The sequence below is a fragment of the Engystomops pustulosus genome, chromosome 8, assembly GCF_040894005.1.
Source record: "Engystomops pustulosus chromosome 8, aEngPut4.maternal, whole genome shotgun sequence".
Classification (NCBI taxonomy): Eukaryota; Metazoa; Chordata; class Amphibia; order Anura; family Leptodactylidae; genus Engystomops; species Engystomops pustulosus.
Genome location: NC_092418.1, coordinates 109,167,084 through 109,192,075, shown reverse-complemented (window position 1 = coordinate 109,192,075; position 24,992 = coordinate 109,167,084). Strand labels below are relative to the sequence as shown.

General features: G+C 41.3%; 1 protein-coding gene across 1 annotated transcript in view; it reads left to right on the top strand.

The window, feature by feature from the left end:
* ARHGAP15 (Rho GTPase activating protein 15) overlaps positions 1–24,992 on the top strand; it is a 492,002-nt gene that overhangs the window by 274,722 nt on the left and 192,288 nt on the right. Inside the window, exon 10 of the mRNA XM_072122220.1 lies at positions 22,806–22,928. Coding sequence (XP_071978321.1) covers positions 22,806–22,928 — 123 coding nt within the window. The remainder of the gene's footprint in view (positions 1–22,805; positions 22,929–24,992) is intronic.

Sequence of the window (24,992 nt, the reverse complement as noted above, 5' to 3'; positions counted from 1 at the left end):
ATGGATAACTGGAACCTAAGTGGGCATGTGTCCTCAATGGAGACATTGGGGGTCATATACTAAGGGCCCGATTCGCGTTTTCCCGACGTGTTACCCGAATATTTCCGATTTGCGCCGATTGTACCTGAATTGCCCCGGGATTGTGGCGCACGCGATCGGATTGTGGCGCATCGGCGCCGGCATGCGTGCGACGGAAATCGGGGGGCGTGGCCGAACGAAAACCCGACGTATTCGGAAAAACCGCCGCATTTAAAAACCGAAAAAGTGTCGCTTGGGGAGCGCTTACCTTCACCTGGTCCGAGGTGGTGCATTCCGGCGCGATGAGATGACTTTCATAAATCCCGGCCGGACCCGAATCCAGAGCAGAGAACGCGCCGCTGGATCGCGAATGGGCCGGGTAAGTAAATTTGCCCCATTGGGTGCATACCATTAGCCCATCAGACATTGTGGTCAACTCATTAAGACATAAAATATGTAATCATAAACATATGTGGCTACTGGCACTGGTGTCAGCATAACTTAACCCTTTCAATGTTATCATAAAGCATATGTGCTCACAAGTTTTATGTGGGGAAGGGGGGGCGGTGTTGTCTCAAGAGCACCACAACGCTCCGGCTCAAGTACAGTTAACCAGCCAGGAGTTGCTCAGTTACACCCATCAAAATCAGCCCTAAACCTTTTCCTGTTTTGGGTGCTGAAATTGTATTTTCACATTTTCATCAGACACAGGATTTTTGTTGATATCTGTACACGTCAGTTATGACCAAATTGGTGATGTTGGCTGGAAGTGATTCATAATGAGAACCCAAGCACTTGTAGGCTCTGTAGTGGATTAAAATATGGGTGGTTTGGGCAGTAGCCGGGACCCAAGGCTTCTAGGGCGCCCATGACCATCAAGTTTGATACTGCTGTAAAATGATAATAAAGAGAGAGGCCACCACTCAACTCCTCATACACATATGTGGGCTCTCGACATACATATATACAAGAGTCCTCCCAGGACCTTTGAAGGTTCTCAAAGGGTCCTAAACCCGCAGAAGCTTGGTTCTGGGGGTAGGCACTAAATGTTGGACCATTTAAAAAAATTTTACATGTGTGTGTGGGGGGGGGGGGGTGGACAATTTTCACAGAGCCCACAGCCCTTGGTTGTCTTGAACCACCCCTGGTGCTCCTTCTGGCTCATTGGCATATATATACAGGCAGTCCCCGGGTTACATACAAGATAGGGTCCGGAGGTTTCTTCTTAAGTTGAATTTGTATGTAAGTCGAAACAGTATATTATATAATTGTAGATCCAGACAAAAATTGTTTTTGCCCCAGTGACAATGAGAGTTTCAAAATTTTTTGCTGTAATGGGACCAAGTATTATCAATAAAGCTTCATTACAGACACCTTACAGCTGATCATTACAGTCTGGGACTATAGTAAAGCATCCAGAGAGGTCACAGGGGTAGAGGGGTCTGTCTGTAACTATGGGTTGTCTGTAAGTCAGGTGTCCTTAAGTAGGGGACCGCCTGTAATCATATTATTTCTCTGCAAGGCTAGATGAGAAGAAAAGTCTTTTTCTGATGGTCTGATAAGATCCCTCACAATCTAGTTTTTAGTTTAGTACATGTTCCGGTTCTTTTCGAACTTCTCGAAAAACTGGGTTTATAAGCAAAATGTGTGACCCAAAGTCTTAAGAAGCCCATTTTATTGCATGCAATATCTTGTATCAGAGATCTTTTCCTTGGAACCATTGGTATATACTGAGTACCAAGCAGCTGAACTACAAGATTTACTTACCCGGCCCATTCGCGATCCAGCGGTGCGTTCTCTGCACAGGATTCGGGTCCGGATGGGATTTATGAAGGTAGTTCCTCCGCTGTCCACCAGGTGGCGCTGCTGCGCTGAAAATCAACTGGACACGCCGGAATACACCGAGCTGGACCAGGTGAAGGTAAGCGCTTCCCAAGCAACACATTTTCGTTTTTTAAATGCAGCGGTTTTTCCGAATCCGTCGGGTTTTCGTTCAGCCACGCCCCCCGATTTCCGTCGCGCGCATGACGGCGCCGATGCGCCACAATCCGATCGCGTGCGCCAAAATCCCGGGGCAATTCAGGTACAATCGGCGCAAATCGGAAATATTCGGGTAACACGTCGGGAAAACGCGAATCGGGCCCTTAGTAAATGACCCCCATTGTTTCCATCCATTTTGATTTTTTTTTTTAAAAACCGGCATTTTAAAGCAGGTTCTAGTCTCCGTCAAGCAATCGTCGCCCATAAATCAAGTTACAGCAGAGAAATCATTTGCACATCATTTAAGGACTGTTTGCTTTGAAAGACTCACCTCCGGTCCTTTACTATAGCCTTTCCCTCTAAAGATTTCTATTATTTGTTTTGTTCTCTCGGCTTTAAAAAGTCCTGGGTAAAATTCATTGCAGTTGTTTGAAGATTAATAAAACAAAATGCATATTTATTCAGCCGAGACCGAGAAAGCTCTTGTTAAGATGATCATATGGTTTTCCCCTGGGCGCGATATAATACAAAAACGTCGATCTGAAATTCTCTGTAGAATTGTTCAAAACGGCTCAGAGAAGGGAAGTTCAAGGGACTGATCTCATATGTGACTTCTATAAACATCCAGCCTTTGTTGCCGAGAAAGGGGCCACTTCTGGAGAATAAACAGATAGTGTTAGTCTATTGTCCTCTCCTTTCGGAGACATCTTGTATTGGAGATCAAAATGGGTTTAAGGGGCCCTGGTATATCTCACCATTGGCAGACGATTATGTAGCAACCCCTTAAATATGGCAGAAAATAGGATATTGCATAGGTGCGCCACATTCTTCAATGAATCTTTTTTTTTTTTTTACTCAAGTATAAGCCTAGTTTGGGTTTTCAGCACATTTTTTTTGTGCTGAAAAACTAGGCTTATACTCGGGTATATAAGGTAATTTTACTTTTTCATATTTGAGTTGACATTTTATTACTTTCTTTATTTTTTGGTGTACAAAAAATTGTTTCCTGTGTAACAAATCATACTTCCTGCTGGCAGTATTTAATATTCCATTCTCAATATAAAAATCTGGTAGGTGGTTTGGGTGACCTTGGGCCCCCTACAAGGCTTGGGCCCTGGGATACCGTCTAAACTGCCTCGCTATAATCCACTATTGTGAGAAATGGGGAGCAGAAAAAAAAATTCCAAATCCAGTGGAATTGTTTAAAAAACACATATGTGCCAGGTTCTTGTGGACCCTGTTTTTACGGCTTTACTTGCTCGCCCCATGTGAGACCTCCCCTATATTCTTTGGGTAAGTATGGTCACAGAGATGCCGAATGTTTATAGGTTGCATTACATTTTAATACACTCTTTTTACAATAATAATAATCCTTTATTTTTATAGCGCACACAGATTCCGTAGCGCAGCACAAAGTATGTCAAATTGGTCCCTGTCCCCATGGGGCTCACAATCTAATCAATCTAACTAACTATGTTTTTGGAGTGTGGAAGGAAACCAGAGGACGCGGAGGAAACCCACACAAACACAGAAAGAACATACAAACTCTTTGACCTGGGTGGAATTTGAACCCAGGACCCCAGCGCTGCAAGGCCTAAGTGCTACTCACTCAGCCACCGTGCCGCCCTATAAACTCTTCTTTTTGCTAACTTTTTCACACTATGATGTACGGAGCTGTGTTTGGTTGATGCGGGACAAGCTAACGTTTTTAATGCTACCATTTTGGGGACAGTACAAACTTTTGATCACTTATTATTCCAAGTTTCATGAGTTGCTAAATGGCAAAAAGTATTGACTTGAATGTTTGGGTGCTACTTTATTATGGGGTACAACAACGTTGTTGTATATGGAGAATTGGCTATGGATCTATAACATTGTGCCATCTACAGATCCTGCCGATTGACAGGTCTGGGAGTCACATGGAGACTCCAGGTTGTTATGGGAATGGATCATCGGACCCTGATGGCACCACAGGGAGCAACAAACCCATCCAAAATAGAGTTTCAGGTGTTACTAGTGGGTGTTTGCTGCAGACAGCAAATACCCGTATGTTTGATGTCGATAAGCCCACTTCAAACTTCCTTAACAACAGTATTACACCATGTGTCGTTAATGTGTTAAATATAAATATTTAAATTCATATCACTGTTTATGTATTATCTAGTGGCACAAAGGTTTCCTCAAGCTCGATGGTTACAGAGATCTTACAAAAAGCCCAATTCTTGCCTGAGGCAATACGCTGGATGGTTACTAACATTCTCCCATAGAGGGCACAATCTTGATGGTTACATATCCTCTCCAAAAAAATAGGTTTATAGATAGATAGCAGCTGATAGTAAATAAATAGATAATTGATAGATAGATAGATAGATAGATAGATAGATAGATAATTGATAGATAGATAGATAGATAGATAGAAGATCGATAGATATATATGATATAGATAGATAGATAATTGATAGATAGATAGATAGATAATAGATAGATATAAGATAGATAGATAGATAGATAGATAGATAGATATGATATAGATAGATAATAGATGATAGATAGATGATAGATAGATGATAGATAGATAGATAGATAGGAGATAGATAGATAGATATGAGATAGATAGATAGATATGGGATAGATAGATAATAGATAGATAGATAGATAGATAGATAGATAGATAGATAGATAGATATGATATAGATAGATAATAGATGATAGATAGATGATAGATAGATGATAGATAGATAGATAGATGATAGATAGATATGATATAGATAGATAATAGATGATAGATAGATGATAGATAGATAGGAGATAGATAGGAGATAGATAGATAGATAGATAGATAGATAGGAGATAGATAGATAGATATGAGATAGATAGATAATAGATAGATAGATAAATAGATGATAGATAGATGATAGATAGATAGATAGATGATAGATAGATGATAGATAGATAGATAGATAGATAGATAGATAGATAGATAGATAGATAGATAGGAGATAGATAGATAGATAGATAGATAGATATGAGATAGATAGATAGATGATAGATAGATAGATAGATAGATAGATAGATAGATAGATAGATAGATAGATAGGAGATAGATAGGAGATAGATAGATAGATAGATAGATAGATAGATAGATAGATATGAGATAGATAGATAGATAGGAGATAGATAGATAGATAGGAGATAGGAGATAGATAGATGGATAGATATGATATATAGATAGATAGATAGATAGATAGATAGGAGATAGATAGATAGATAGTGGATCAGATTTATCTTAGTCTGATGCACCTTTTTGGTGGTATTTTAGTGACTTTGGGGTACTTGCGCAGTGCCTTTCCCCAGTAGTGCTCTGGAGTTCTCCGTGCAGTAGTTTCCTGGTTTGCGTCTAATTTGACTTTGCCTCCTCTTTCAGATGTTTGCGCCTTAGTTAACATTGATTTGGGCGCAAATAATTGCGGAATAACACTTCAGCCCTGACCATGCTTAGGGAAGGCAAAGGTATTATTTGTGCAACAAAATAGCACTGTATATATGGAATCCATGGGGGTGAGAGGGGCTGTATCTAATTAATCCATAGGGGCTGAGGGGGCTTTATATAAAATAACATCAGGGGGCTGTTGGTATGATAAACTAGGGAATATTTTAGGGAACTGGAGATTGTTATAGCTTCTTAATTTTTAATGCCGGCTTGTGAGTTCACTGCAAAGGGACCTACTGAGACACTGTCGCCCAGTGGCCTACTGAAACCTGGAGCCGACCCTGCCTGAAAGGCTCTGCTCATTCCTAATGATGAGTCAAAGAAAGCACAAGTTAGCTAAATGTTAGTCACTGAGTAATCTCTATTTCAGACGTCTCCTACGAAATTTCCTACAAAAGATTCAAGTCATTTTCATAGTTTCTCCTCTACTTTCAAAATGTGACCATTCCCCTTTTATTCAAATGAACCTAAAATTCCTATCATATAAAAAAAAAAAATTGAAATTCTTTGACGACACTTTTACTTCGTTGCAAGTTCTGGAAAAAAAATGTAAAAAATAAAAAATCTTCTCCTGGATGAACACAAAACACGTGCAGTTTCAGCAGAAACTTTTTCTCTCCGCGATTTGTAAAGATGATTGCTACCTATTCACAGGGTTTCATAATGTAGCACAATTTAGTCACAATGACTCCTTCTTCTGAATGGCGCCATGTAAAATAACAACACGGGGCGAAGTGACGGCACAAAAAAAACAAATTTAAATTTCTTTAGATATTCTCCTCCCGGCCAGACAATGCGTCACTGTAAAAGGACTAATTTATTCATCGGCAAGAATGCGCCCCGTCTCCTTTTATTGATATTTTCGGCGCATTATACAACAGGTGATCGCAAAGTTAAGTTTTGAGGGTTTTTTTTTTTTTTCCGTAATGGCAACACCTGCAGCGTTTTATATAAAAAATTTTTTTTAAAAAAACGATGATTCGAGTGTGTCTAGTGAAGCCTCGCTTTGTGTACGCAGCTCATTACAGAGATGCCGCTCGCTAAGAGATTTTTTTATTTTGTGTTTTTGGAAAGAGTTCATTTTTTTTTTGGGTTCGTTCGCTTGCGTGTTTATTTTTCTGTGATTTGAATTTAATTAATGACGATGGAAAGCAGCTGTGAGGACGAGGCCGTGGGCACCCGGTGGCTCTGCGGATCTGGGAATTTGGGAAGAAGTGCTCAGACAGGAACCTGCTACCTTTTCAAGGCCAAGCAGATCAATGGCGCTGATGCCTCCGTAATGAGCCTCTACACCTGTACCTTGATTTAAGACTCGGGCGGCGACGAGCGGCGGCTGTGCCATTTCCCATCTTTATGGATGATTTTTTATTTCCTGTGTTAGATCAATGCATGTTCAAATGCGGGACACCAGCCAAGCAGCGGCTTTTTATCTTCTATTACTGTGACACTTTACTGCAGTCGAGTGTCTTTTTCACAGCTAATGACTAAATATATCTAATCATAGATTATTCAGTGTTTATCCAGACTCTCGCTGCCAGGTAGCCTTTGCATAAAGAGGTTTCACCTACAATAATGCTCCAAGCGCATGTAATCACCCTGAATCATCCAAATGTGGCTGCCAGCAATCGGAGAGGGCAAAATGTGTCCTGTCTGCAGCAATGGAAAGATATTTTGTTGTTTTGGTGGGAAAATACATATTTGTAGGAGTCAAGAACCTAATATTAGAGTGGTAACCATACAGCGGGGGTGTAATTTTATGTTAATGCTAGGAATTGGATCCAAAAGAGAAGAGCAGTATAGAGGATCCCTTAAAGGAAATGTACCACCAGGATGAAGGATCATAAACCAAGCACACTTACATGCTGGTGCCTGCCCCCTCTGATAGGATCCACTCTTTTTTTAGCTTCTTATACCATGGTTTTTACATAAGAGTCTTTAAAAATTATGCAATTGAACCCGAGGGGCTCCAAGCTCCATAGCTATTAATTGAGCTTGGAGCTCCACAGGTTCATTTGCATAATTTTTAAAGACTTTTTTTGTAAAAACAAGGATATAAGAAGCTAAAAGTAGAGCAGATCCTGCCAGAGGGGACACATGGCAGCATGTACGATAAGTGTGCTTGGTTTACGAGCCTTCAGTCCTGGTGCTAGATTTCCTTTAATAGTTGATTTTTTACTCTGGTTCCTAGTTCCTGTTCCCATCTAAATGGATTGTACCATAAACATGATGGATTCTACCATGTAGTAGAAATTGTTCAATTTTGACTTGCAGTAAGATGCAGTTAATAAAGGAATGTTCAAAAACTAAAATATTGATTCCAGATGCGGGTCTCCCTCTAATCAATATGATATCAGTAACGATGTGACATTAAATTGGAGGTGGAAATAGCAAGGGTTAAGTCTCATCCCCGATAGTTTGTAAGATTTTCCTCCCCGCATGCCAGGTTTGGCGTGTGTCGGAGGTGGTGTTTGGGACAGGCAGTGGCGCTGGATCCTATAACTAAAATCTACACCAAATTGGATCTAAACAAATCCCATGTGTTGGAGATGGCTTCCGAATCTACTGGGGTCTTTTAAATGCTCGCCCTGCTAGGTCCCCCCAATGTAGTGTTACAATGTGACTAGTTTACATACTGGAGGAAATTAATTAACAGTTTATTAAAATTCTTCCCCTCCCCTCCACATCGCCAGAGCTCAGTCTACCGGATCTACTAAGAGACTCCAGCCTTTTAGTAGATCTGGACGCACTCTCCGCCAGTTTGGACCTCTTTGGACCCGTCTCATCTGGCTGGAATTATATATATAGGGGCTCATTTACTAAGGGCTCCGCAGCCGCATTTCCGTCAGGTTTCCAGAATTTTTCAGTTTTGCACCGAATTCCGCCGGGATTTTGGCGCATGCGATTGGATTTCGGCCCTTTCATGAGACAGAAATCGGGGGGGTGGCCGTCGGACAACCTGGCAGATTCGGAAAAACCGCAGAATTTAAAAAAGAAAAGTGACGCAAGATCAAGCACTCACATGCACCAGGAAGAAGAAGGTGAACTCCGGCAGACCGCGGCGCAGCAGCGACACCTGCAGGAACTTGGGCGCACAATCATAGTGAATCCCGGCAGAGCCGAATCCTCGTCGGACAACGCGCCATGGAATCGTGACTGGACCGGGTAAGTAAATGAGCCCCATAGTCTTGATTGGTATTCGCCTCCTTTCTTGCTCTCCACCCCATGATGCCCAAAATTTTGTGTGGGCCAGAAAAGCCTAAACACTGGTGGGATGGTGGTTATTATATGCCTTTACTGTAATTAAACCGGTGAAAAAAGCATGATGAATTACCCCCGATGGTGTGAGGTGGAAGAGGACCAGAGTTCTCCACGATCTTTGGTCGCCACTGACCAATGTGAGTATCCTAAAGCCAAACCAATGAGCCATTTGGTAAGACGTTATTCTTATAAGACGTTATTCTGCACACCAAGTGCGACACCATCCATTGTATAGCATCACTATAGCATCTCTGTGACCGATGAATACAAAGGGACAGAACTTTTGTGAAATATTTGGCCCTGTGGGTGGTTAATCGGAGACCACATGCAAAGATGACCTGGTGGACACAGTGGAAATGTGATCAGGGTTTTGCTAAAGTAGAAGAAGTAGTATATTGGTTACAAAACATCTCAAAAGACACAACAGGCAGAGTTCTTGGCAGTTACCTGTCTTGGTAGAGGACCACAGCTTCCCCAACCCTGCCATGTGGTCCTCTGGTGTCTTTACATTATACCGGAGGGGTCTACAAGGCAATGGACAAACAACAGCATAAACAGCATAACGGGTTCACTATCACATGAATCCCAACCCACTAGATGAACCGTTTCTGTGATTAATAACATTTTTGTGATTGCCAAACACAACCATATTGTCCAATAAGCTAAAAAGATGTGAAAACAAGCAACATTGTATATAACTCCTCCGCCTCTCCATTACTACCGATACATCTACAGAGCGGCGGCTCTCAGACCCGTCCCGGGAAAGGTTCTTCAATTGATTTCATTAGTTCACCAGGTTAATATCGATAGGGTTACAGGTGTCCAATGCTTCACGGCGATAATGACAAAGCCGGCCACTTAAACTATTAGATTGTCGCATTACGGTAAAATTATTAGCCGGCTCTAAGAATTAATGGAGCTTTTCTTGTGTTCTGTCTCCAGTGCAGCTCATTTGTCTTTCCCTAGGACCTTGCCGTTTACACAATAGAAAAGATCTCTATCTTCCTTCTCACATGACACGGAGAGATCACTTCCACAAAAAAAAAAAAAAAAAAAACTAAAAAAATTCTGTGACATCACATGACCTGATCCATCTGTGCCTGTAATGACATCACAAGAGCATTCCCATCTGCTTGGATAAATTATGTAATATTTCTAAAGTCTGTTCAGTGCTCCCATCTGTCTGGATTTTCTTGGGACAGTCCTGTTTATTTATTTATGTATTTTTTTTCCCACAAAAATATATTGAGTCAATTTTGTAATTATTTATTACTATTATCATAAAAGAATAAATTATATAAGATATTATCATCAGATGATAAAAGTATTATTATTGTTACTATTTTTGTTACCTTATATACTCGAGTATAAGCCTAGTTTTTCAGCACAAAATTTCTGCTCAAAAACCCTAACTCGGCTTATACTCGAGTCAACTAAAAAAAATAAAGACAAAACTCACCTTTCTGACGTGACCCGTAGGTCCTCTTCTGTCTGAGACAGTCTGAGACAGAAGAGGACCTATGGGGGAGGTCGGAAAGATGATTACAGTGTTATTTTTTTTTTCTACTACAGGGGTTGGGCAGGCTGTATGCTACAGGGGATGGCAGACTATATACTGGGAGGCTGTAACCAATGCATTTCCCACCCTCGGCTTATACTCGAGTCAATAGGTTTTCCCAGTTTTTTGTGTTGAAATTAGGGGTCTCGGCTTATACACGGATCGGCTTATACTCGAGTATATACGGTAATATTATTTTATTACTACTGTATTACTGTCTGTGTTGCTCCCTCTATAACATCTATTGCAGCGACTTCTTTATATCTTATTATAACTTCATACTATATTTACAATATGGTTGTTTTAACAAATATTATCTGAAATTGTAAGTTTTATGTATTTATTTATACATTTACAAAATTATTATTTTATCTTTTTAATGGACATGTTACATAGAAAAAAACGCATTTGACGTTTTTAGGTGAAAACATTTGTATGTTAGGGGCACAACAGGCAGCTACATACAATATAACCAAAACCATGACAAGAGCCAAATATCTTCCAAGTAATTAACCCCTTAAGGACGCAGGGTATTTTCGCTCATTTCCTCGCTCTTGATCTTCAAAAATCCAAAACTTTTTCATTTTTCCGTATACAGACCTGTGTGAGGGCTTATTTTGTGCGTAACAAATTTTACTTTCCTGTGATGTTGTTTATTATTATCATGCCATGTAGTGGGAAGCCGGAAAAAAATTCCAAATGTGGAAAAAAAAAAAAAAAAACGCATGTGCATCACGTTCTTGTGGGCTCAGTTTTTACGACTTTGACTCGGCACTATAAATAACACCTCTGCTTTATTATTTGGTTCGGTGCAATCGCGGTGATACCAAATTTATACAGGTTTTATTGTGTTTTAATACATTTTCAAAAATTAAACGAATGTGTACAAAAAAGAAAAAAAATCGCCATTTTTGTGACGCTAATAACTTTTTCATACTTTGGTGCACGGAGCTGGGGAGGAGTCATTTTTTGCAAAATGAGCCGACGTTTTCATTGCTACCATTTTGAGGACTGTGCGACATTTTGATCATTTTTTATGTCATGTAAAAGGGTGTAAAAGTCGCGTTTTGGACATTTGGGCGCTATTTCCCGTCTCGGAGGTCACCGCCGGCCGTAACCGTTATTATATTTTGATAGATCGGGCATTTCGGGATGCAGCGATACCTAATGTGTCTGTGACATGGCATTTCGGCACACTATACATTACAATGAGCCACTGGCTTATTGTAATGAATAGGCAGAAGCAACCGATCGCAACTGTCATGGCAACCGATCGCCGCCCCCCCAATGACGTTCGGGGGAGTGACGATCGAAGGTAACATGGCGGCACCCATGCAGCGCACCGACCGCGGGTGTTAGCAATGGGTCCATCTCTGTGTGAGCCCTCTTCATACACCCTTCATAGCTCCGTGGCGGATATATCCGTCACAGAGCGTGAAGGGGTTAAAGTCGCTTTACTGATCTGTTGTCATCAAGAGTAACTACAACAAAGATGCAAGATATTTCCAGCCTTTCAGTCACTTTAGTCATATGGCTAAAAGTTGGAGTAGGGTTCCCTTTACAACAGGGGGCAGATGACTCTGTGCATTCACTCTTCATACATACTATACATACTATACATAACATGTGCACATTCACTATTAGATACATTATACTATTTTATGTTATTATTGGGCACACAAGACATTCCATTAATAAGATCTGGTTATTTGGGATCAAACAATACAGTGTCAGACTGGACTGCCTAGGACCCACCATTACAATACTTTCTGGGGCGCACCACTCTACATATGCATTCAAATATGATAAGCGGCCATTTGTAAAAAGCCAAAAAGCTACTCTATTCAGTAGTAGCTACCTAGACCTTGCCTGTCCTGCCCCCATAGCTCTCCAGGACCCCATAGAGCAAAGAATAAAAGTTCACACATCACCAAGCCTTAGGCACCAGTAAGAGGGGCGCTGCAGCACGATTGAGAAGGTAGCACCCAAGGATATGATAATGGATAGCAATGTATTGTATCTAGATACCCCCCAATGCATAAAAAAAGGAAAGTCCACAGAAGCACAATGTACAAAGTTCCCACCCCGAACTCTGAGGCCTCTACAGCCCCCCCCCCCCCTTCCCTTGTAGGGGAACTTTGGACATTGTGCTGCTGTGGACTTTTCTTTTTTTATGCAATTTTTTGGATCTTATGCCCCCCCCCCCCCCCCAATGAAGCTATAGGGGAGATTGTTCCATAATATTGCAGGGATGCATAGGATAGTTAAGGGTTCTCTGTTATCCACTACTCAACTTAGGGTCCCACCGGTATAATCAACAGTTTACCTGTGGGTTAGTCTGAGCATGAATCCATAAAAAATTGACGTAAGGGATCATTCACACTAATATAATGGGGGCTGATATCCAACCACCCCATTTGCAGATGGATATCGGTCCCCATTGACGCCTATGGCGCCCGGTCAGTGTGTGGTGAGCACACGTAGTCTCACCGCACCGTATCCATGCAGGGAGAAGTATAGGACATGTATATTTTGCGGCGTTACGGCACTGGCCCTGCACTATGGAGCCCTGAGCTGCTCCCCTCTCCAGCGCGCTGATGTGGGCTCGTCCAGCCATACGCTCTTCTGAATGTACCCTAGTAGTAAGTGCCTCAACTATTAGATGGTGTTGTCTTCTGCTAATTCTGGGCAATTATTGTGCCTTACCATGCGGCCACCATAGGATCCTGTAATAATCTGAGGGGTCAATTCATCCCTGACAAAGTTATATTTAATGCGGAAATTAAGACAGAATGATGAAAGTGATGGAATATTTATGTCTGACTCAGATAAACAAAGTTGTCATGAAGCAGATTGTTTAGTTGCGCGGTAGATGATATCTCTTTGACGTATTAGCTATTTGTGAGGCAGAAACGCATCTATCAAGTCTACGGTTTGATAACCAAAGATATAAATAATTTAAGAATAATCTAACCTGTCGTTTCCTTGTTGATTTATATCAAATTGAAGCGAAATATTTTATCAATGTAAAATGTAATTGACTTACACAAACAACAAAAATTATGATTACCTTATATACTCGAGTATAAGCCTAGTTTTTCAACACAAAATGTGTGCTCAAAAACCCTAACTCGGCTTATACTCGAGTCAACTAAAAAAATAAAGTCAAAACTCACCTTTCTGACATCACCTGTAGGTCCTCTTCTGTCTGAGACAGAAGAGGACCTATGGGGGACGTCGGAAAGATGAGTATGGTGTTATTTTTTTTCCTACTACAGGGGCTGGGAAGGCTGTATGCTACAGGGGCTGGGCAGGCTGTGTGCTACGGGGGCTGGGCAGACTGTATGCTACAGGGGCTGGCAGACTATATACTGGGAGGCCGTAACCAATGCATTTCCCACCCTCGGCTTATACTCGAGTCAATAGGTTTTCCCAGTTTTTTGTGTTGAAATTAGGGGTTTCGGCTTATACTCGGGTCAGCTTATACTCGAGTATATACGGTCAAAATATTTTAGAATTCTGAATCTAAACAATAAACTGACACTTACAGTACAGGCAGTCCCCGGTTTACGTACAAGATAGGGTCCATCGGTTTGTTCTTAAGTTGAATTTGTATGCAAGTCAAAACTGTATATTTTATAGTTGTAGATTCAGACAAAATGTTTTTTTTGCCCCAGTGGCAATTGGAGGTTAAACATTTTTGGGAGTTTCAAGAATGATCAATAAAGCTTCATTACAGACACCTTACAGCTGATCATTACAGTCTGGGACTATAGTAACATCCAGAGAGGTCACCAGAGGTCACAGGGGGCAGAGAGGTCCTTCTGTAACTAGGGGTTGTCTGTAAGTCGGGTGTCCTTAAGTAGGGGACCGCCTGTATATGGTATAAAGATCAGGGTCTAATATCTTCCAAAAAATTTTACTATGTAATGATTTTCATGGGGCCTTTTATATGTGTATTATAATAATTCTATATTTTTGTAGCGCGCACAGATTACACAGAGCTGCACAGTCAAATCAGTCCCTGTTCCATGGGGCTCAAAATCTAATCAACCAACCAGTATGTTTTGGAGCGTGGGAGGAAACCGGAGGACCTGTAGGAAACCCACGCAAACACATAGAGAACATACAAACTCTTTGCAGATGTTGACCCTGGGATTGAACCCCGGACCCCAGTGCTGCAAGGCTGTTTTGCTAACCACTGAGCCACTGTGTATGGCACATAAATCAAGGCACAAAACATCTTGAAGAAAGTGGTTGCTGATGGCGGCAGCATTTTTGTAGTCCAAATAAGGAACACTAGCCTTAGGTTCTGCCAAGTTCCTCCTTGGTTGCTTCCTCTGGGTAATAAAACACATTGAAAAAGGTAAACCAGTGTCATGAATTTTAGGGGATCCTCTAGTGATACAATAGAATAGACACTCTTACAGAGGCCCAATTTGGGTTGGATCAATAAATTGTAGAAGAAGGTGTAAAAAGGGGTATCCATGGTAAGAGTAGAGATGAGTGGACCCAACATTCCGGTTCTGGGTTTGGTCGCTCTACCTGGACATATTGCCAGCTGAACAGTTAATCCAAACCATTAACAACGATCCGTGGCTATGATTGGCCAGGGCTCATCAATTTGCCGAACTGGCTGCTCGGCCTCCAATACATAGTGCCAATGTCGGAACGTTGGGTCCGCTCATCTCTATACATAAGTTAATAAAATTACAATTGCTCACCAATCTGCAGCTGAATGTATAGAGGTGAACAACAAAATAGATACAGTGAAAATATCGAGATGTACCGTATATACTCGAGTATAAGCCGACCCGCGTATAAGCCGAGGCCCCTAATTTTACCACAAAATACTGGGAAAACCTATTGACTCAAGTATAAGCCGAGGGTGGGAAATGCATTGGTCACAGCCTCCCCAGTATATAGCCAGCCAGCCCCTGCCCCAGTGTATATAGCCAGCCAGCCCCTGCCCTAGTGTATATAGCCTGTCAGCCCCTGCCCCAGTGTATATAGCCTGCCAGCCCCTGCCCCAGTGTATATAGCCTTCCAGACCCTGCCCCAGTGTATATAGCCTTCCAGACCCTGCCCCAGTGTATATAGCCTGCCAGACCCTGCCCCAGTGTATATAGCCTGCCGGACCCTGCCCCAGTGTATATAGCCTGCCAGACCCTGCCCCAGTGTATATAGCCTGCCAGCCCCTGCCCCAGTGTATATAGCCTGCCAGCCCCTGCCCCAGTGTATATAGCCTGCCAGCCCCTGCCCCAGTGTATATAGCCTGCCAGACCCTGCCCCAGTGTATATAGCCTGCCGGACCCTGCCCCAGTGTATATAGCCTGCCAGACCCTGCCCCAGTGTATATAGCCTGCCGCACCCTGCCCCAGTGTATATAGCCTGCCGCACCATGCCCCAGTGTATATAGCCTGCCGCACCCTGCCCCAGTGTATATAGCCTGCCGCCGCTGCCAGACAGATCGCACAGAAGATATACAGGGGTCGTCGGAAAGGTGAGTTTAGATATATTTATTTTTTTGACTCGAGTATAAGCCGAGTTTGGGGTTTTCAGCACATTTTTTGTGCTGAAAAACTAGGCTTATACTCGAGTATATAAGGTAATCACGTTTGACCCGGACGGAAGGAAGTTCACCCGACGGATGGATATTATTGGGAAGGGAATTCCGACATTCACCAAGTAGAAGGAGTTTGTGATTCGTTAAATCCTTTCTGTAATGTATCCCATTCTATGACTTTGGTTATGATCATCTGATAGGAAGCCTGTTCTAATGTATTTCAGTTAGGATGAAGCACTTGAAAGAAATTGGTTTTGCTATACACATGATGTGAAAAAAATCAATAGTACTTTAGTCTGACAAGCTCTGTCAATAACCATTGTTACAGTTCAGAAAGTCGTTAATGGATAGTTCTTCCAAAAAAACCAATGCTTTCAACACATGTTAAAAGTGCTCCAATGTACCCTGGCAGGAATTAATTATAGGTAAACCCATGGGATTATATACAAATGTTTTTTTTTTCTTATATCGAGAGTGAAATAAAAGTCAGCGGAAGGTCTGAATGTTCCCAGGAGATGGTGCATAAGCGCGGCGGATAAACCCACCTCGTGTTCATTTTGATATTGAATAATGTGGTTTTTTTCCTAATAGGAAATTTGTTCACATTTTCAGCGTCTTTTCAACCGGTCGTTTTGCCGCTTCTCTATTGTGGAGGAGTCGCTTCTTGTTTTAAGCTATTGATTCCATTAAGGTGAATAGATAAAGGTAATAGGAAGCAATTAATTATCGGACGCTTCTTTGTATTGATTTCAAATACAGGCAATTCCGACTCAGGGGTTTTATGTGGAGAAGTTCCCGGCCGATGGGAATAGATGTGTTTTTTCTTTGGTGACAAATGATATTGTGGTTTTTTTTTCAATTTAACTATTTTTATATCAGTGCAGAATCGGAAAAATGGGGCACATTTACTTACCCGGTCCAGTAGCGATCCAGTGGCGGGTTCTCCGACGCTGATTCGGGTTCTGCCGGGATTTCCTAAGGTCCGTGCGCCGATATTCACCAGGTGTCGCTGCTGCGCAGAGGTCCACTGAAGTTCACCTGCTTTTTTCTGGTGTATGTGAGTGCTTGATCTTGCGACACAAATGGCTTTTTAAATGGCTTTTTAAATTTTTCCGAATCCTTTGGGTTGTCCGGTGGTCACGCCCCCCGTGAAAGTCGGCGCCAAAAATCGATCGCGTGCGCTACAATCCCGTGAAATACAGCGCAAAGCGGAAATATTCGGGAAAAACCCGACGGATTCGCGGCTGCAGACCCTTAGTAAATGTGCCCCAATATGTCTGATTTCTTCCAGCACCGCAGCTCTCTACTGGGCGTTAGAGGTATCAGAGCTCAGTCCTAGTCACTCAGCAGGAGCACTTCCCCCCTCCCACCGTATGAGATCATAGCAGGCAGAGGGAGAGAAAGGTAATCAAAACAAACAATGAGGATAAGCACGGGCACTACCAGCTAAGGGTACAATTCAGAACCAGATAGTCCAGACCGGGGCGGAGCATAGATAGCGGACAGCAGGAGGATCAGTCCACCCAATCCGCTGCTAAGCTCAGGACGTAATCCAATAGAAGAGAAAAAAAAAGAGGGAGGGAGAGGTCCTAAAGTAGCAGAGGGGGAGGGGACAACAGTCTATGATACTCCCCCTAGAGCCCTTCATGCTCATTAGCATAATTTAAAAAGTTGATTTTAAAAGGCAGGAGGCAATGGATAACACATATAAGAAGATCCCACAGTCCCGGTGCCTGGATCTATGAGTAATGTCCCTGGTTTGTCAGGATGGATTTTCATGGTAGATTTCCTTCAAATTGAGCAGCTCTGGACATAAATTCTTTTAGCAACTGGTTGATACTGGCAATAATTTTTAGAACTTTACGTAAAGCTAAGATGTTGTAAGCAGCACTGAAAGAGGACGGCTGAATATATAGTAGTAGCTGGTTGGTGCTCTGTCCGCACATAGAGCGCATGCGCAGGTTGCCACATGCCAGCGAAGTCTCGTCTGGTGCATGGACTTCTGTAACCTATAAAACAAACATAAATTACATGGAAAACCTGTCCTGAAACACATGATATATGGGGGGGGGGGTAATAGTATTCATCTCTAACAATTTCATGCCAGGGAAATCTCAATTGTAATTAAAAAATAGGTGGGGGAATTTAGGAACTTCATTTTGGGGTACAAAATTTGTGGGCCCCTGGTTTCTATCTTTTTAGCCCTCATTTTTGCAAAACGATTTTCTCAAATAGAGTTACCCAGAACCCCTTGCAAATTGCCTGAAGGGGAGCAGGGAAAAGACAGGGCCAATGGGCTCTGCTGAATTTACAACATTTTGCACCAGATTTTTGTAGTCAATTGTAGTAAACTGTGCAAAATACATGAGAAGGTGTTGGGCAGTGACCTTGGGTGCGTTTTTGACTATGTTTGTGTGCTTACACTGGATTGAACTTTGACGATGCGTTAATAACTTTTTAAAGTATTGGTTGAAAGGTCCTCATTCTCCTATGATTCAACGTATCATGATGAGTGATGTGTGTGATGTGAATTGCAGTAATTTCATGAAAATGTATTGAATTTTTTTACCTTGTAGGGTTCTTCATTTCAATCACCCAGAATCAATCTGAGGAACTCCTTGGGGGACATATAGCTTTATTTGTGTTAGTTTAATTGTCTAATTTTTGCTACTTTTGTCATTTTTTTACTTTTCACTGCGACTTTTGCTGTTGTTTTCCAAGTATGCCTTGGTCTGCACCTTGTGCCTTATGTATCATTACTTTTCAGATGTTCCTTGAGTGGCTGAGTGAGTAGCACTTCTGCCTTGCAGCGCTGGGGTCCTGGGTTTGATTCCCACCAAGGTCAACATCTGCAAAGAGATTGTATGTTCTCTCTGTGTTTGTGTGGGTTTTCTCTGGGTCCTCCGGTTTCCTCCCACACTCCAAAACATACTGGTAGGTGATTAGATTGTGAGTTCCTTTTGGGGACAGGAACTGATGCTTTGTCATGCTTTGTGCAGCGCTGCGTAATCTATACATAAAGAATTATTATTATTTCCACTTATGTATCACTTTTTTTTGGGATATTTTTGCAACTTTTTAGCTGGTTTTTATTTAATGGACCCTGTTTTAACATGTAAAATGGAATCATTTCACATGCTTGAAATGATAAAAATTTTGCACATAAACCTGAGCATTGAAAGTTCGGGCTGTTTTTTTTTTTTGTTTTTGCATTTAAATTTTATTGAAATGTATCGGTTACTTCTAAGGGTGAGCAGATTTGCCTAATTACATTGCATTGAACATGGCGTTTACAAAGCGCATGTGTTAATGCAATGTTAACACCAATGTTAACACTGTGTTAACTCATGTGTTTTGTAAACGCAGTGTTGACAGCTATGTAATTAGGCAAATCTCCTCTTCTAAAATTTACAGTAGTGTCCTCCCATATATAACCCCCTCACATGGCTTGTGTCCTTGTGGATTTGAGACATTTGCAACAAAAAGTCTCAAAAAAAAGCCTGCCAGGACAGAAAAAGCTAAACAAGTATCACAAGAAACAAGACCTGATCATACAGTATATAAGGCGCAAAAAAGACCTTCCAAAAGTCTCAATTATACACCAAAGAAGAAAAATCAAGATGTTCCCCATTGTGTATTACAGATTAATAGGCAACATGTAAATGCAAGAATAATACTTATTAAAGAAAATAGCAATTACTGGGAGTCTAGAAGCAGCCAATAAAACTCTTTAAAACTGGGGACACATAGGATGTAATTGTTGCATCCGACATCAGATACAAACGATTGGCTTCTGCCATGGCTCAACAATTTATCTGAAACGGGGGCAAATTTCAACCATCGTTTTGCAAAATTTTAAATCTAGGCTTATATGTAACTAAAGAAGAGCCTGATTTGGTCTTGAAATGCGTTTTACATGCAATTTTAATCAAAACCAAGGTTTTTTAATACAAAACCGTGTGATTGGCACCAACGTCAAACAGATGTGTCCTTTTAATATATTCTTCGCATTGGGGAACATTTACTAAGGGTCCGAATCGCTGTTTTTCGTCGGGTTTCCCGAAAATTACCGATTTGCGATGATTTGCTACGGGTGTTTGGCGCACACGATCAGATTGTGGCGCATCCGCGCCGGCATGCATGCGACGGAAATCGGGGGGCGTGGCCATCGGAAAACCCGACGGATTTGGAAATGTGGTATTTTAAAGAAAAAATTTGTCGCTTCACATGCGCTCACATGCACCCAGTATAGATTGGTGAACTCCAGTGGACTTTGGCAACACCTGGTGGACATCGGGCGCACGACTTTAGTGAATCGCCAGAAGACCCAAATCCTCAACTGAGAATGCGGCGCTGGATCGCGACAGGAACGGATAAGTAAATGACCCTGATTGTGTGAATCTCAAAGGTAATGCCATGTAGCTCCAAATGGGCAGCCTAAACCTATTGCAACGCCTACACTTATGTTATACTTGACGTACAACGCAAGAAGGTGAGCGCAACTTGTAACTAGCCAATTATTACTTTTTCCAATAAGCTTTTACAATTAGGGCGCCTCTGCCTTCTCTTTTAAACTTTCTTTTAATGCATAAGTTTAAAATCTGCATTAAGAATCCACAGAAATAATTGCTCTTCTATGGAGTCCAAATCATTTACATTTTGATCTTTTATGCATCTTGTTGATGGTAATCGCATAACTCCCATCCACAGAAATTGTTAAAGGTTAATCCGTAGACACAAAAAAGGGTGAAATCCTACTTGAAATTAGGTCACCCCCTCCTTGGCACCTTTAACAATCACATTGGTTGTCCCTATGGTACCTACCTGGTCGGATACAAAGAATAATGAAATATTCTTAATTTGGCGGCCATTTTGAACTGACTACAAATAATGCATAAAATTGTAAGTAAACAAAATAAGCTGACATCAAGGGTTAAATTATTCAGCTATGAACTACTCTTGGTGATGATCTAGCTATAAAGAGACGATCTAGGGACTCCCAGGGTACACTCTGTAGATGACTTTTCTCTAGCAGAATTACACCAAGTCTTTGACCAAGCAGTGGAATTAGCGTGAAGGGTGTTTTTGTAGAGGAATAGATTATTTGGTTAATGCATTTTTCAGCAGAGGCATCGTTTTTTTTTCATGCGATTACAAGTTCATGAAAGTATTTGTGAGGTCAGCTGGTGTTGTGGGAAAAACGAGAAACGTTCTATTAAATTCAGTAGTTAAACGACAGGCGAGCTATCCTCTTATTATCATGGGCATGTGTTTATATTTTACTTCCCTTAATTGGCTATCTTTTATTTACTTTAAATGAACAATTTGGCAAGTTTAGCTCCCTTGATATCAACGAGGCACAAAGTGCGTTAGAAGTTTGGATTATAAAGTCATACATTCAAGGCTGGAAATCCAAACATCCCCAAGATACTTCAGAAATAATTGGCTAATGGAAATGAAAATCAGCTTGGTAAAGATAACTGTCTGTTTTCTTTCGGTCTCTCAGGGAACGAATGGGTTAATTGTAGGTTGTTTTGTAAGTTCGGTAAGTGCAGGAAAGTGGTGTGTGTCGCTTGGTGGAGGATGAATGGAACAAATAAGTACCTGAGATAGTTAAGAAGACCAGTCAACAATAAATCCATGTCCAATTATTAGTAACGAGCAAACAAAAACGTAATGAACAAAAAACATTGATCAAAATTTTTTGGATTTTGCTTTTTTCCCTCCAAAATTGAATACTTGACCCTTAACCACCTCCATGAATGCAAATACTTTACCTCTACTTTGTCTTGAAAAACCTCTTTAAGAAGATGTCCAGGTGGCCGTCGGGCCATAGATTTTGAGGCTACAATTCCATCGTATTCAGTGGCCCTCCTGAGATAAAGGCTCTCCCTGGCAATGCTCTGAAGATGGCCACAAAGCTCTTCATTGATCTTCAACGCTCTGAAGATGCTTCACATTACTCTTTAAGTTGTTCTCAACTCCATTATACACGTGCAAATTAAACTTGTATGAGCAGAAATATTTTCACAATATGGTGAAGGAAATAGGTGGCTACCAGGTCAATGATAGCGACTTATGTGAATGAAGGATCAGGGATGGAGCACTGTCTCAATCTGGAGAAATGAAGGTTCAATCACCATAGACGACAGGGCCTTCTTTACTATGAGAACTGTCAATCTGTGGAATAGCCGAGCTCAGGCGCTGGTCACAGCAGGGACAGCAGAGAGCTTCAAGAAGGGTCTAGATGCCTTTTTACACCTAAATAACATTGATGGTTATGTTATATAGAATTGTTTCCCCTAAATCCCTTCCTCATCCAATCCCTTCCCTTCCTTGCTTGACCTTGATGGACAAGTGTCTTTTTTCAACCGTATAAACTATGATACTGTGATGCCAAAATTCACTAAGGACATGTCATATTAGGGAAAGTCTGGATACCAGCTTTCATGTTAGGTGATTGGCTGCTCATACCATAACTTGCCTGGTTTGACCGATTTTAATCTAATGGTCACCTAATGGTCATCTAAGATCACCTTGAAGTTCAGCTAATAAAGTCCTTCATCCTTTTATGGTGTGCATGGATCGTTGGGGGCATTTGTAGCATGTATTCTTTTGAATCTAGGATCTTATTACAATTTTTCAGGCACCAAAGGCGTTGCTGTAGATTTTGGATCAAGGCGTGTTACTATTACTTAGGGCTTATGGGCCTACAATGGGATAGAATCTAATAAGGGTAATATTTGTTTTACATTACTAATTGAGTTTTGTATCTGTTATATTGTGATTTTGTGAGTTTATACAATATACAGTATCATATTTTATCTGTAAAAAATTGTGGGACAAAATATTAGATAAAATCATCAGGAACAGCAAAGTCCAACCTTTAAGGGATTGTTTTTCTTAAAAAAATTTTTATTTCTTCTATTTTCCAGTCTTTAAGTTACAATACAGTGCGTCAGACTCATCCGACAGAAACCGAGTCAAAACTAGACTGAAGAAGTTCATTATCCGCCGCCCCTCTCTGAAAACTCTGCAGGAGAAAGGACTTATTAAAGGTATTGTTATTGTATGCATTCATTTATTCTTACATCTGTGTCAGAGTCTTCCTAGGTTTGTACGGTCAGGCGGAGGAGACGCTGAATTTTTCTGGTTCACTTCAGTCGGTAGTCTGAACAGTGCTCTAGTAGCTCGGCTGCTGATTGAACCTACCGCACCTGGCTCTCTGGAAGCTTTGCCACGGTCCAGTAAGTGTTAACATGCTCAGAGCCCTTTCACCTGGAGCAGACATCCTTCTCTGATAAATACCGTATGTGTGCTATTATGTGTGCTGATTATATTTTCTTGCTAGCCCTATTGTCCGTGCTTAATTGCGATACTTCTGTTTTTCTGGTTTCTGATATTTGGCTCTTTCTCTTGACTATCCTTTTGTGTATGCGATTCTGTATTATATTCTATCTCAGTTGTGACTTGGATTGTTTATCGCCCCTATTGTGTTTATCTTTTGGTTTTTTTCTTGTTTCGTGTCTGCACATAGGTGTAGGGAGGGACCGTCTGCCTAGGATACTCTGAGCCAAGCAGGCATGGCTATTGGAAGGCCGACATTTTAGGGAACACTGTCATTTTTATAATTCCTCAGTCCAGTGTTCCCATCAGAGTTATACATTTTTTTTCTTTTTTCTCAAATTTTATTTTGGGTCCCTTTCGCTAAATTTATAATAATAAGTTATGGGTCATGTAGAAGGAGTTCTCCAATTAAGGCTGCCAAGTAGTTGATGCTGCAATAAGGGAATCTGAGAAATTTGGAAATACTGTAGGTTTTTTAGGATAGGACAAGGAAAACTACGCCTCTGCCTTGAAAGGCAGCACCCTTAATATCAAGCATGACTTTGAAGAAGCCTGAAGTGGGATTAAAGCTAAAATAGTATATCTGTTCCAAAAGGAACTGATTCCCAACCATAGACAGAACTGAATGTAGGTAGAAGATAGATAGACAGCATATACATAAATAGGACATGTACTTAACCCATTGCACGTGCCCAGTTTCTACCTGATTGTCTCACTTTACATGGATTTTCATCGAGGACGTATCGTCAGTGTTCCGTATATCGTTACAAACTCATCTCAGTCTGAAAATGTAAATGGATAAATGTTGCAAGAGGGTAAAATGTGAAACATTTGAATGACTAACCCCTTAAAGATAACTCCATCCCCTGATTGGTGTTCGAGACCTTACGAGGGTTTTCGAGATTCTTTGAACACTTTCCAACTTTTTTCTCTGTTCCACTTTTAGCTGCACTTTTTACTTTCCGGTACATATGATTATTTTATAATTGCTATAATTTATTTACAAATACAGCTGGCTTCTCTCGCTACAATTAAATAATTCTAGAACGCCTGCACTCACAGCTAATATTAGTTTAAAGGCGGCTTGATAGCGGGAAAAAAAATGAATTTGCCTCAAATGGTTTAAAGTTAATGAGTTTTTCCATCTAAAATATAAAAAATTACAAATCGCCAGTCCTTCAGCTGTCCTTCTGTGAAGCTGGTAAGGATCCTATTTCTGGGACAGTTGGGTGACAACCACTATAGAAGATACAACAGGATCGGCACACAGCTCTCCCGCATGATTTAAAGGGATCCTGTTAGGTCCAAAATGTCTCCCAAACCAACAATAAAGTAGGGGCCTCTAATCAGAAAAGAAAGACGGGGGTTAAAATGATGTAATCACCTAGATATGCAAGTGCACCGAGGGTGGAGCCAACCTGTTATGTTTACGTATAGACCGCCATGACACTAAAAGAAGCTAAAGATGTCTTTACAGCGGCATCGGTGATGATCCAACAGAAGAGACTGGATACTTGTGGTTGCCAGTCTACAAATGTGCCATATTGGTCCCACCCCCAGTGCACTTGCCTGCTGATTTGCATATCCATTAAAAGATCATTATCTCTGCATTGCTTCATGGGTTTATGGCCACTGAATTCGAATTCTGCTCCATAATAAAGGCCACCATATGGTGTCGGAGGGATTTGCCAACACCCTTTAAACTCAGTAAGCCAGGTCAACATTTTAACAGTATATTTGCACTTTGGTGCAGGCAGCCAATCAGATGCTGAGCG